This window comes from Primulina tabacum, chromosome 13 (assembly GCF_025594145.1).
Source record: "Primulina tabacum isolate GXHZ01 chromosome 13, ASM2559414v2, whole genome shotgun sequence".
NCBI classification, from domain to species: Eukaryota; Viridiplantae; Streptophyta; class Magnoliopsida; order Lamiales; family Gesneriaceae; genus Primulina; species Primulina tabacum.
In genome coordinates, this window is record NC_134562.1 from 13,727,808 (window position 1) to 13,742,231 (window position 14,424).

General features: G+C 38.1%; 1 protein-coding gene across 1 annotated transcript; it reads left to right on the forward strand.

The window, feature by feature from the left end:
* Positions 1-9,266: 9,266 nt before the first annotated feature.
* Positions 9,267-12,818, forward strand: LOC142521868 (uncharacterized). Its single transcript, XM_075625042.1, has 6 exons — positions 9,267-9,359; positions 10,074-10,154; positions 10,347-10,844; positions 10,944-11,897; positions 12,015-12,164; positions 12,549-12,818. The coding sequence occupies exons 1-6, from the start codon at positions 9,267-9,269 to the stop codon at positions 12,816-12,818; spliced, it is 2,046 nt and encodes a 681-aa protein (XP_075481157.1).
* The last annotated feature ends 1,606 nt before the right edge of the window (positions 12,819-14,424 follow it).

Sequence of the window (14,424 nt, forward strand, 5' to 3'; positions counted from 1 at the left end):
GAATTGGATAGCGAGACTCATGTGGCTTCAACTGTCTCGAGGCATAGGCAATCACATGTCCCCACTGCATCAAAACACAACCCAATCCTCTGTGAGAAGTATCGCAATAAACTACAAAATCACCAGTACCTGATGGAATAGTCAAGATCGTAGCACTGGTCAGTCTCTTCTTCAACTCAAGAGAACTGGATTCACAGTCTTCTGACCAAAAAAAATGGTGCGTTCTTCTGAGTCAACTGAGTAATAGGTTTAGCAATACTAGAGAAATCTTTAATAAATCGATGGTAGTAGCCTGCCAAACCCATAAAACTGCGTATCTCTGGCACAGAAGTCGGTCTAGGCCAACTGATCACTGCCTCAACCCTGCTAGGATCAACAGACATACCATTTCCAGATATAATATGACCCAGAAATACAACTTGTTTCAGCCAGAATTCATATTTAGACAGCTTTGCATACAGTTTCTCTTTTCTCAGAATTTTCAACACTATTCTCAAGTGTTCAGCATGATCAATCATATTCTTTGAATATATCAGAATATCATCGATAAATATAATCACAAAATCTTCAAGATATTTCTGAAACACACGGTTCATCAGACCCATAAATATAGTTGCAGCATTTGTCAACCCAAACGGCATGAAAATAAACTCATAATGGCCATATCTGGTTCTGAAAGCTGTCTTCGAAATATCAGAATCTCTGACTCTCAGCTGATGATATCCAGATCTCAAATTGATCTTGGATTACATAGAAGAACCCTGCAACTGATCAAATAAATCATTGATACGAGACAACGGGTATTTGTTCTTTACCGTAGCCTTGTTCAGTTGCCGATAATCAATATAGAGTCTCATAGAACCGTCTTTCTTTCTCACAAACAGTACAGGAGCACCCCAAAGAGAGACACTTGGTCTGATGTAACCCTTAGCCAGTAAATTTTCTAACCGATCTTTCAATTCTTTCATTTCAATCGGTGTCATTCTATATGGAACTCTAGAAATCGGAACTGCACCTGGTACCAATTCAATGCTGAAGTCTATCTCTCTGATTGGAGGCAAACCTGGAATCTCCTCTGGCAAAACATCAGCAAACTCACATACCACTGGCAAATCAGCCAATGATGGGCTCGATTTCAGTAAGTCAATTAAATACACAAGGAATCCCTCCGCTACTTTCTGTAATAATTGAGTCATAGACATAGCAGATATCAAAGGAATTCTAGATCTAGAACCCTTACCATAAAATTTTCATTCATCAGTCATCTCAGGTCTGAATCTCACAATCTTATGGAAACAATCAACGGTAGCTCTGTACTTGGTCAGCATATCAATACCGATAATACAGTCAAAATCAGACAACCCAAGTACAATGCAGTCTAACTCAATCTCATGCCCGTCATACTGTAGCATACAATGTCTAACAGATTTCACTGATACAAGACCTCTCCCCAAAGGTGAAGAGACAGATACTACAGATGATAAAGACTCAACAGGCAATGCATGACTCAATGCAAATCGCTCAGAAATAAACGTATGGGACGCACCCGTATCAATCAATACGTAAGCAGGATAACCACATAAAGAAAAATTACCTGCCACAACATCATCTGGTGCTTCCTGAGCCTGTTCTTCAGCCAAAGCAAATACTCTGGCCTGCTGTCTAGGAGGCTGGATCACAGTCTGGCTTCCTCCTAGCCTCTGCTATGACTGAGGAGTAGTCGGTGGTGGCTGGAAATAGTGAACAGCTGACGATCGTCTGTCAATCAGAGCCACTGATCCAGCTGATTCTGCTCCCTGGGATCCTTGGGAACCTCTCTGTGGACAAACTCTAGCAAAATGTCACTGCTGTCTGCAAATACGGCAACTACCAAGTAATTATTGGCATTGCTCTGTGGGATGTCTCCCTCCACAAGTCCTGCAAAAGATTCCTATACTACTCTGGCTCTGTCGAGAAACACCGGAGCTAGATGAACTGCTCCCAGACTTTTTGAATTTTTTTCCTCGGGCTTCCAAGAAATTTTTCTTCCCACCACGGCTATTGCCACTCTCAAATGTGGGAGGGGGTTGCTGGGATGGAGTCGAAGTTTGTTGCTGTCTCGGTACTGGAGGAACATACGAAGCTCCTTTCTGCCTAATCAGGCCAGCTTCAGCTCCCTTGGCTCTATTCAGGGCATCAGCAAAATTATTCGATCGCCCAGTGTTTACCAATGTAAATATATCAGGATTCAGCCCATTGATACTCTGATCAGCAACATCTTCGTCGTTCTCAGCGACATGTGGAGCAAAATGCAACAAGGTAGAAAACTTGGCCACATACTATTCTATATTCAATTGACACTGGGAAGAATCTTTGATAAAATTAAGTCTTAAAGATGTTCCAAGTAATAGTCGTACCTCTATGCTCCAACGCTCTCTTCGTCGTAATCCACCAATTCTTTGCAACATCATGCAATTGGTGTCCAATAAATCTGATCTGGCGCTCATCTGTGTAATCCAATGAATCAAATAGCATCTCGATGTCATCGAGCCAACTCTCACACTCGACAGAATTCTCTGTGCCCTTCAAAGTCGGCGGTTTGAACGATTAAAATCTCTTCAGTAACGTTTCCATCGGTGTTGCTGTGACATCCATCAGATTAGTTGAGGTACTACCCTGTTCTGGGACTCTTCGAGGAGGCATATCTGATTATCAAAACGGTTAGCAACCAAATACGACAAACATGTTTCAGTCCTCCTCTGATCATCTTACTGCTGATCAAGAATCGGTTCTGATTCATTCTAAATAACACATGTTTCCAATCAAATCAGATAATAAGGTAAACATGCATTTCAAAGCAGTAAGGCATGCTAGCAATCAAAAGCAAGGAAAGAAAACTCATTCTACCCCGCTCACTAGCTCCTATCTTAGTCTAAGGAACTTACTGCTCTGATACCACCTGCTGTGGGGACCCGGACGCTAATTCATTTCTTAATCATATTTGGGAATAATTAAATCAATTAGATAAACAGGGTCTAATTTTTTTTTTTAAAATACATAAGTGCGGAAACGTAATGTAATAAATTCGATATACATATCAAAAGTAAAGTGCATGTCTTGTACTTAATACATTAAAATCAAACTAGGTTTCAACTACTATATATCAAGTGCTGAAGCCTATCTACTTCTGATCCGGATCTCCACGCTAACTTGTCCTCTCTCATCCTCTTCTAGACCTTGATCCTGTCCTATCTGTTGTCATGGACACATACAAACACGACAACAGCCGGATAACTCCGGTGAGAATATAATCCAAGTATAAATGATGTATACATGCAATCATATAACAAATATAAAAGCATGAAACAAATATCAATAGCATGTATCAAATCAGAAAGACATGTATCCATATAAAACTGTAAATAAAATCTGGACTCATCATCTCCGACTCGACTCATCTCTAATCTAGGGATCTCGATTCTTGGACATTGGCAGAATATACCGAATCTCAGCGATAGAAGCCGATCTGCTCCTAAGCAAACATTGATATAAACCAAATATCCAGTGTTTTGGCATATCCACCAATAACTAGGCATCTCCGCCCATGACCCAGTACACGCTTTGCTATAACTCAATAGACTAAGCATATCAATCTCAGATATTGCAAGTATCAATGCAATAAATAAAGTATGTGGTTTTTGAGAAACTCAAATCCAATCTGACTCAAGTTGATCTCCCGGTTAACATTGATTTATACCTTTCTTTTCTGTCAATCTGACTCTGTCGAAGTCTCGGATTCAAATCCTATTAATATCAATCTGGAATGACAATATTGAGGAGTACAATATCAATACACCACTCAATCAATACTGGATATAATCAGAACTAGATCAATTTCTGTTTCAACGACACAACGGTACAATTTCAATATACCCAGCAATACAGTATCAACAGATATCAATCCCAACATCTCATAATCGATAGCAATACAATCTGATATCAAATCGCAGTTAAATCAACTCTGAAAAATCATAACAATTCCATACGGTATCCGTTCTTCGATCTGATTTTGATTATACGATGTCTACGATGTCAAGAACACCATATATGAATCATGTCCGATTACTTCGATATCATAATATCAAAACATAATAGAAATCAATAAAACTTACGTTCGTGTGAAGCCGTTAACACGAGGATCACAGTATTGAAGTCGGATTGCAAATCGAACGAACCGATCTCTCGCAAATCAAATTCTAAGATCAAAGAGGCTTGAGGCTTTTCCCTGGAATTTTCGTTCTTGCTGATGAAGTTCTGAATAACAATTAAAGGAAATTATCCTTTTGTTGCATGCCAAGAACCAAGTGGAAAACTCTATGCACTGCACGTCTCGCGCATATGCGCGACCTCTTTTGGCGCATATGCGCGAGACACTATGTCTCGACGCTTATCTTCACGGCAACTCCCGCATATGCGCGCCCTCAACCGGGGCATATGCGCGAGGGTCTTTGCAACTCTCTGCCATACTCGCGCATATGCGCAGGTTCATGTCGCGTATATGTGCGAGGTTCTGTGCCTACCTCGCCCATATGCGCCCGGCTGGGTCGCACATATGCGCGAGGTGCTCAGTCCTCGCATATAACATTCCTTCTCCGGTCTTCCCCGGTCCAATACTTTTCTGTCTATAATCACATCAATTATCAACAAATCATTTCAGATTATAATAACAAAATTCTCGGGCATTACACTCAAACTCACCTGAAACTTGACCCAAGTTATGCAATGTGTGTGTGTGTGAGACTCCATGCATTTCTAGGACTCCTAACCCAACTAGAACACTTCCAGTTGGTTAACTGTAAGGTCCAGGAATTTAAATCACGTAACCTAAATGCATTAAATCTAGAATTTTATTTTTAATTAAATGTTTAATTATTTTTATGCATTTTATGCACAATTCATGCATGATAGGATTTAATTCATGAAATTTTAAAAGTTCATGAATTAGGGTTTCTAGATGCATTTCACGCTCGATCGAGGAACGAAGACCAGAGAATTTTCAGGAATTATTATTTTTTATTAACTAATATAAGGTGAGTATTTTTTTCCAAAAATGAGATTTTATTGGGTATTTTTACCCGCAAGATTTTATTTTTATGGTACGTAAATTTTTATCGAATCAGGGGACTTTTTGAGGTTTCAGCTAATATTTTCAAAATCTTTCCAATACAAAATTTTTTTCGGGAGTTTGTTTGGATTTAATGGGTCTAATTTTAAGCTTTTTGGGCTTAAATATCTTTTTTAACCTTAACTAACAAATTAGGCCCATTGATTTATTTGTTAACCATTTTATTAGTATATAATTAAACCTAAACCTTAACCTAATTATTCCCCACAGCCAACACCCCCTCCAATCATCAACCTTTTCGTAATTTGCTGCTTCAAAGTTTTCGGTGACTCCATTTTCCCCTTCAATCAAAAGCTCCTCACTTCGGCTGATTGTCCCTCGATCGTTTGTCCAAGAATAATCACCAAGGCATGGTGTGTACCCTCATTTTGCATCATACTCATCATATACATGTGGTTTTGTGTGCCATTTATTAAGCTTTTGTAGGTCTTGCATGATAGTGTATGGTTACATCGTTTTATTCTCGGTTTTGTGCATGTTTCTTGTACAACTCACGTTTTCTGTGAACTTTGGTGTAAAGGGCTGTTGGTGTAGTGTTTGAGGATCGTTTTTGTAGAAGGTTCCAGTGGTACAGCTGCTGGAGTCGCGGATGGCCAAGATAGTCAGAGATATAGGCTGGATCGGTGGGTTTTGAAAGGTGCCGAGTAGATCGAGAGTTTGGGAGGGAAGCTGCAAGCGTCAGGGTGTTTCCAAGCATTGGACCTACCTCTGACCTGGGAGAGCCCTAACCCTGCTGGTCTGAACCCTTGAGCAGCAAGAACGAACCTAGTGCAAGGAAACTCGCGGTGGGGGTGTTTCGGCTACTAGCGTGTAGGCTTAGTGTGTAGGCTGCATGGGGCTAGAGTCGTGATATCTTTGGGTCCATAGGAGTCCTAGGATGGGCTATGGGTAGCCGAGACGTGGTTGGTCTCACAGGTGGCGGGTTAGGATCGCATAAGGGGAGAATATTGTGCAACGGTTTGTAGATGAGGGAGATGCGAATTTCAGTAGCTTGTTGGCCTAAATTTCGAAAGGTTAGGGGTCTGTTTTTTTGAGGTTTTAGGACTTTAAAGTGTTTAAAAGGTGTGATAAAAATTTTTGTAAAATTCGGTTAAGTTTTGAGTCGATTCTGGTTAAAACCGGTACCCCGGTCCAAGTTTTAAAAGAATCGGTTAAGTTTATAAGGGGCACGAGTTTACGTCTAGGAAGGCTTTTAAAAATGTTTTGGGACATTATAAGGAGTTTGGTAAGCTTCAGGTCAATTTTTAAGGTCCAGAGGTGAAACGATAACTTTTGGGTTTACAGGGGCAAAATGGTCATTTTGCACCCGGGGTGAGATTTTTCTCCTGGAAGCACCCTGAGCACAAATTTATGATATTTTAAATGTTTATGCATCATGATTCGCGATTTTTAAGATTTTATGAAAATATACGTTGCATGTTTGAATTTAAAGAAAATTGCATTTGTGCATGATTTTTATAAGTGATGTAAATGATGATGTTTTGAATGATGAGAATTAGTTGTGGCTATCAAAGTATATTTAAATGTTTAAGATTTATGTGTAAATGATGATGATGAAGCCTAGGCACAGTTGATGGGTAATCCCGTCACTGATGTCCGACAGTCGCCGGATACCGCAGTTCTATGTATGATGGATCCATCGTAAATGATGATGTACGATAGTCACCTCTAATGAACTAAATAATGAATGATGAATGATGATTAATGATGAGTTATTTTGACGCGTTTACGTTAAAGCTTTTAAATTTCATGAAAGATATGTTGAATATTATATTTTTCACTATTGTGTGCTATGTATAGGTATTTGTTATATATGCTACAGGTGTGTTGTGTCTTTAGACTCACTAGGCGTGTGTGATGCAGGTGAGTTCGATATCGAGGAGATGGGAGGTGCTGGACTCTAAGTCAGCGGACCTGGTAGGCGACACGACTCGAGGACCTTATGATTTTTTTGCACATTTATGATTTTATGTTTTTGGAGAGGATATAAGAATTTTATACGTTGTTTTATCTTACAGTCTGATGATATGATTTTACTCATTTTTATTACTCCGCTATATTTTTAATGATAATTGCTTATGAAAAATTTTAAATTGTATTTTTACGTAGGATTGTATGCATGCGATTTATTTAAATGTTTATTTTCATAAGAGCTTTATAAAAAAAAATTTCTTCCGCACTTTTAAATTGAATAGACGTTAGAGTAACCATCGACCCCTCTCGACCCTTATTGACCCTAGACCAGTCCCAGACCCAAGCCACCCCCAGATCGAGCACCTGATGTAAGACCCTAAAACCATTATATGCATATATATATATATATGCAAGTGTAGATATATATGTATATATATACGGTTATGTGTACTATATATATGTACAAGCCTATAGTAACCTTCTAAATAATGTAAAGGCAATATATATATATGTCTAAATAGTACATATAATAGCCCTAAAAATAGTAAAGGGACAAGGTGAAAACATCACATCAAATTCTAACCTTATCACCCAATCATTACTATTTGGCCCTTCAAGTAAATAATTCATTCTATGCCTCACCATCGATCTAGTATAAATAGGGGAGATAGGAGAGTTCTTGAGTAGCAATCATAAAAAAAAAACTAAACCATCTAAATTAATATTAAAATTTAAAACTAATAAGCCAAGTTCTACATATCTCACTCGGCGCCTTCTAGTTAAGGTAGTTAAGGTATATATTTCATGAATAAAGATGTTTTGTTTTCTTTTTATATACATAACTCTTGTCCTATTATATATTGAAGGATAATTGAATTATAGCTTTTACGTTTGCCAGCTTTAGTCATGTTCCTAAAGCTAGTACAATAAATAAAATTTGAATAGCTTAACTATTGTGGTAAACTATAGATTCAAAGTTTTAAAATGAGTTAAATTGAATTTATCGGCCAACCAATAATAAGAAAGAAATTTATAATTATATATGAATATGTTTCATATTTAGTGCTACAAATCATTACAAGATTAATTATTGTAGGAAATTTTATAAGAGGAAAAAAAATAGGAATATTTATATAATAATAATAATATTAAAATTTGTCGACTTGAAATCTGAAATTTTAAAATGATTTCTTTGATGCCATTAAATTAAACTATTTGGATAAATTTTTTCTTAACTTTAAATAATAGATAATTTTGTATCTGCGAGAAATGGAAATAACTTAATTGGTTTATGATTCTTATTAAAGCTCTGCTTTAGTTGTTTATAGAACCTATGAAAGGCATATTATAAGTATAAAGTTTGATAAATACATACGAATAATTCTAAGGAAAAGCAACATCTACAGTATGTCTAGACATAGTAGAGAAATTAAAATAATTAAAAATTAAACATCGCACGGCTGCTTTACTTAAGTGTAAACTTTAAAATATTTTATATTGAATTATTGTCTATTTTCTATAGAATAGGTTCTTGTGGCGATAATTCTACTCTGTTTTCACTTTTATTTTACAAAAGGTAAGTTATTACCGAGTAACATACAACAGGTATTTGTAAAGTTTGATATTTGTTGAACATGAATTATATGGCATTAATTTCTCTACGTGAATTATTTGTGACATTACATAAACATCGATGCACTACAATAAAATATATTTTACACACATATATTTTCTATATATAAGTAGCATCGATGCGTGACATGACATTGCATTACATATTGAGCCTTGATTCCAATATTTATTTCTTTCGATATCGTGTTTGAGGGGATTATCGGGATGATACGGAACTGCGACTAGCCCGAGAGATGTTGTAGGCCGATAAGGCGCAGTATGTCCGTAGTCCCTGGCGAGCTGACCGGCGCACGGTAGTCGACTGGCGGAGGAGTGGTCCCTACGACAGTGTAGCCGAGCCTTGCCTATTGCTCGAGCTGTTATGCGCTGCTTTTACAGATTGTGCAGCTTCCGATATGCTGCTTTCCTATGCATGTGTATATATAACCTGATCATGCATTACATCCATATCTCATTCATTAAACTTCATGTTGTTTTTATTCGGTATTATCATAGTGGGCTATTGCTTACTTCTCGGGGCGGTTATCTTCTGTGTGTGGTTGATAATCAGGGAAAGATGGCGTACATAGTTCTATTGGGAGATGACTGGTCTCAGGAGAGCACATATAGAGTGAAGCTCTTAGAGGGATTGTTGACACTGGTAGAGGAAGTATTTTATGATTGTTCGGGTTTGTTAGTAGAGGTGGGGACAGAGCCTGTGATACCGTCCATTGCAGTCAGAGTCACCTCGACTGCATATGTCCCCATTTGCCCTATATGAGTAGAGTTATATGTTGGACTAATTATAATATCGTCTAAGTATTTTGTTATGGATGAGCTCGGAAGTATTTTGAATTAGTTTTCTTTGAAAAATTATTTCGAGCACTATTGATATGTATCTAAACTAACGTATGATGATGACCGAAATTTACAATATATATATGTATGAAGTTAGTAACCAATATGTAATTTGTGGTGTTTCGACTGATAATTATATGTATTATACTTCTATACTAGATGATACCGAATATCTTTTGAAATAAAATATATTTTTTTCTTTTTGGGCTCGCTTTATCATTGAATTTTAAAATCACATTATCCGCCGCATAATTAAACGGTAATTAAATTAAATAATGCATAATAATTACCGGCGAGAGTCGAGGGCCCCACACTTAGTGGTATCAGAGCCAAGTTATTGGGAAAATTTCTCAAGCTATAGGAGCATAGCTGAAAATGCTCTCGTAGGATTATAGTCATCCGAGAATTATACAAAAGTGAATTACTTGTGTATGTGCTTGACTTATGCGCTTTTATATATACATGATTTATACAGTACATTAATGACATTATTGTATATATGTGTGTTTATTTGGCCTTTCTATAGATGGCTACCAGAGGACGTGGACGCGGTCGTCCTAGGATACATGTAGAAACTCCTGTAGTAGAAGAAAATGCAGTGGAACAGGTTGCTAATTAATTTGGACGAGTGGCGATGGATGAAATTGTTTCAAGATTCCAAAAAATGTGTCCCCAAAGATTCTTTGGCACTGAGGATGCTGAAAAATCTGAATTCTGGCTTAAAGATATCGAGTACCTGTTCAGTTTAACGGAGTATACCGACGATCAAAAGTATAAGCTTGCTTTGTCCTAATTGAAGGATCGTGCGAGGGATTGGTGGGAAGCAGCCAAGATGGGAATTGATGAACAAAATATCGTGGTAAGTTGGGATGTATTCAAAACTCAATTCACTGAACAATTTTCTCCACCATCTTACTATACTGAAAAAGAGAATGAGTTCAATGACTTACGACAAGGGAATATGTCTGTAGCTCAATATGCCTCTACTTTTACTGCAATGCTGAAATACGCACCGCATGTAGCAGCGAACCCAAAAGCAAAATATAATCGTTTTGTGAATGGACTGAACAACAACATTTACACATATGTGGTATCTGGACTACCTACTGGGTTTGCGGAGGCAGTCGAAAGAGCGAAAAATGCAGAAGCTGGACTTAAGAGGGGAGGTGTTTCGTTTGTACCACTAGGAAGTAGATCAACCACCCAACAGAATTTGAAAGCTAAAGGAAAGATGTTTAAGAAATCTAGATCAGCTTCTTCTAGTTTTAGTGGTTACCGCCAGCAAGGTGAATCTCAAGTTACTACTTATTCTGGTCCCTATTGTAATCGTTGTTGAGGCGGGCATCTAAGTGAACAATATGTTGGCGTTTATGGCTCTTTTCGGGAATGTGGTCAGGAAGGTCATTATGCAAGGGTTTGCCCATCCAAGAAAAATTTTTCACAACCATTCCAAGGAGGATTTCGTGCAGGATCTAGTACCGGCAGAGGTACAGCATCTGTCAAATCCTTTCAGCAGTCATATGCACCACCGCAACAAACCTCGAGAAGTCGTAATTTCTCAAGCCAACCCCATGCCCGTGTTTTTGCACTTACTGAAGACCAAGCTCAGGAGGCGCCAGGAAGTGTCATAGCAGGTAATTGTTTTGTCTCTGGTTATCCTGCACGAGTGTTATTTGACACCGGTGCATCCCATTCATTCATTTCTGATTCATTCAGTACATCACATTCTTTGATTCCTGTTGTACTACCTACATCAATTTCGGTTGCTACTCCGATGGGCATGATCATCATGTCTACTCGAATGATACTGGATTGTGTGTTGAATTGTGAAGATAATGAACTACATTTGAACCTTATTATTCTACCGTTGCATGATTTTGATTGTATCGTAGGGATGGATAGACTGACAATATATCGTGCAACCATTGACTGTTTTCATGGAATAGTCCGTTTTCGTCTTAACTTTGGGAAAAAATGGAATTTCAATGGTAAGGTCTCACGTGCCAAAATTCCCCTGATATCATCCTTGGAAATGTCACGTTTATTATCCCAAGGGAACGAAGGATACCTTGTGTATACTGTTGACACCGAGAAAGTAGAATCAACATTGTCCGAAATCCCAGTGGTGAATGAATTTCAAGATATTTTTCCCGACGAAATACCCGAATTTCCTCCATCAAGGGAAATAGAATTCTCGATAGAATTAAATTCTGGGACAACTCCTATTTCTAAAAAACCATACCGAATGGCCCCTTTAGAATTAAAGGAGTTGAAGGAACAGTTGCAAGAATTACTCAATAAAGGCTACATTAGACCCAGTGTATCACCATGGGGAGCCCCAGTGTTGTTCGTACGCAAGAAAGATGGTTCAATGCGGTTGTGCATTGATTATCGACAACTGAACCAAGCTACTATATAGAACAAGTACCCATTGCCTCGAATTGATGATTTATTTGATCAATTTCAGGGTACTGCTATTTATTCAATGATTGATTTGCGTTCCGGTTATCATCAATTGCGAGTTCGAGCCGAAGATATACCAAAGACGGCAATTCGGACAAGATACGGTCATTTTGAATTACTGGTAATGCCGTTTGATGTTACAAATGCTCCAGCAGTATTTATGGATCTAATGAATCGCATATTCAAGGAATTTCTTGACCAATTTGTTATCGTTTTTATTGATGATATTTTTGTATACTCAAAATCTGAAGAGGAACACGCTGAACACTTGAGGATTGTTCTACAAATACTTCACAAGGAACAACTATATGCTAAATTGTCAAAATGTGAGTTTTGGCTAGATCGTGTGGTGTTCTTAGGCCATGTCATATCACGCTTTCGCATCTCAGTTGATCCAAGAAAAGTAGAAGCCGTGATTAATTGGTCTAGACCAACAAACGTTCCTGAAATTCGAAGTTTTATGGGTTTAGCTTGTTATTAACGACGATTCATCAAAGGATTCTCAAAAATCGCTAAACCAATTACTCATCTGACCCAGAAAAATGTGAAATTTGTTTGGTCTGATGAATGTGAATCAAGTTTCCTCGAATGGAAAAAGAGATTGACCACTGCACCAGTTCTTACTCTTCCGTCTGGATCGGGTGGTTTCACTGTATGCACGGATGCATCATTAAAGGGCCTAGGTTGTGTCTTGATGCAGCATGGAAAAGTGATTTCCTACGCTTCTCGGCAATTGAAACCCCATGAGGTCAAGTATCCAGTTCATGATTTAGAGTTTTCTGCCATTGTCTTTGCCTTAAAAATTTGACGTCACTATTTATATGGGGAAAAGTTTGTGATTTTATCCGATCATAAAAGCCTGAAGTATCTATTCTCTCAATCAGACCTGAATATGAGACAACGTAGATGGATGGACCTTCTCAAGGATTATGACTGTGAGATCCAGTACCAGCCTGGAAAAGTAAACGTCACTGCTGATGCACTCAATCGAAAAGTTCGAGATGTCGTTTTGACTTCAGTTCAAATTTCACAAGTACATGAAGATATCTATACATCGGGATGGAATTTCATTATTAATGATGAGCATGTCACCATTGCTGCAGTACAGATTGAACCCGAATTAATTTCTCGAATTAAGGAGGCACAAAAGACTGATGCCCAAATTCTAAAATCCAGACAATTGGTCCTCGATGGTCACAAATCAAGATTCGAAATAGTTCAGATGATTCTCTACGACTAAATGGCCGTCTAGTTGTTCCAAAAATTATCTGATTTGCGATTAGAACTTCTGGACGAGGCCCATTGCAGTCGTTATAGCATCCATCCAGGAGGAAAGAAAATGTATGCTTGTTTGAGACTCTAGTTTTGGTGGAAGAGAATGAAGAACATATCTGAATTTGTGTCTAGATGTCTCACATGTCAACAAGTCAAAGCTGAGAGAAAGAAACCTGGAGGACTCCGATGCAGTCTCGAAATTCCCAAATGGAATTGGGAGCACATTGCAATTGATTTCCTTACTCATTTACCTCGTTCTGCAAGAGGTTGAGATTCCATATGGGTTATAGTGGATCGTCTATCAAAATCTGCACATTTTATTCCATACGAGCGGACTTACACTTATAGTAAAATGGCTCGTCTTTATATTGAAAATATAATGAGACTTCATTGAATTCCTGTAACTATTGTTTCTGATAGAGATCCAAGATTTACTTCAAAATTTTGGGGAAGTTTTCAAGAGGCATTAGGTTCAAGATTGGCTATGAGCACTGCATAACACCCACTGACTGACGGTCAGTCCGAACGAACTATTCAAACTTTGGAAGACTTGCTTCGCGCTATTATTATGGATTTTTATGTTGGATGGCAAGATGCTTTACCACTTGTCGAATTCTCATACAATAACAGTTTCCAATGTAGTATTGGAATGGCCCCATTTGAAGCCTTATATAGAAGAAAATGTAGATCACCATTATTTTGGGATGAGATAGGTGACAAGCAATTGACTGGACCAGAGATGATACAAGAATTGAACGATAAAGTCCATTTAATCAGAAAACGAATAAAATCTGCTCAAGACCGACAAGCTAGTTACGTGGATCGGCAACGCAGACCACTTGAATTTCAAGAAAGAGATCGTGTATTTCTAAAAATTTCACCTTTCAGGGGAATGGTCCGATTCGGCATGAAAGGAAATCTCTCGCCGCGCTACATTGGTCCATACGAAATTCTACAACGTGTGGGCAATTTGGCATATCGGTTAGCATTACCACCTGCTTTATCAAGAATTCACAATGTTTTTCATGTTTCCATGTTACGGAAATATGAACCAGATCCAAATCTTGTGTTGCCGCTAGATGAAGTGGAATTGGACCCTACATTATCATACGTTGAAAACATATTTGCATTTTAGATCA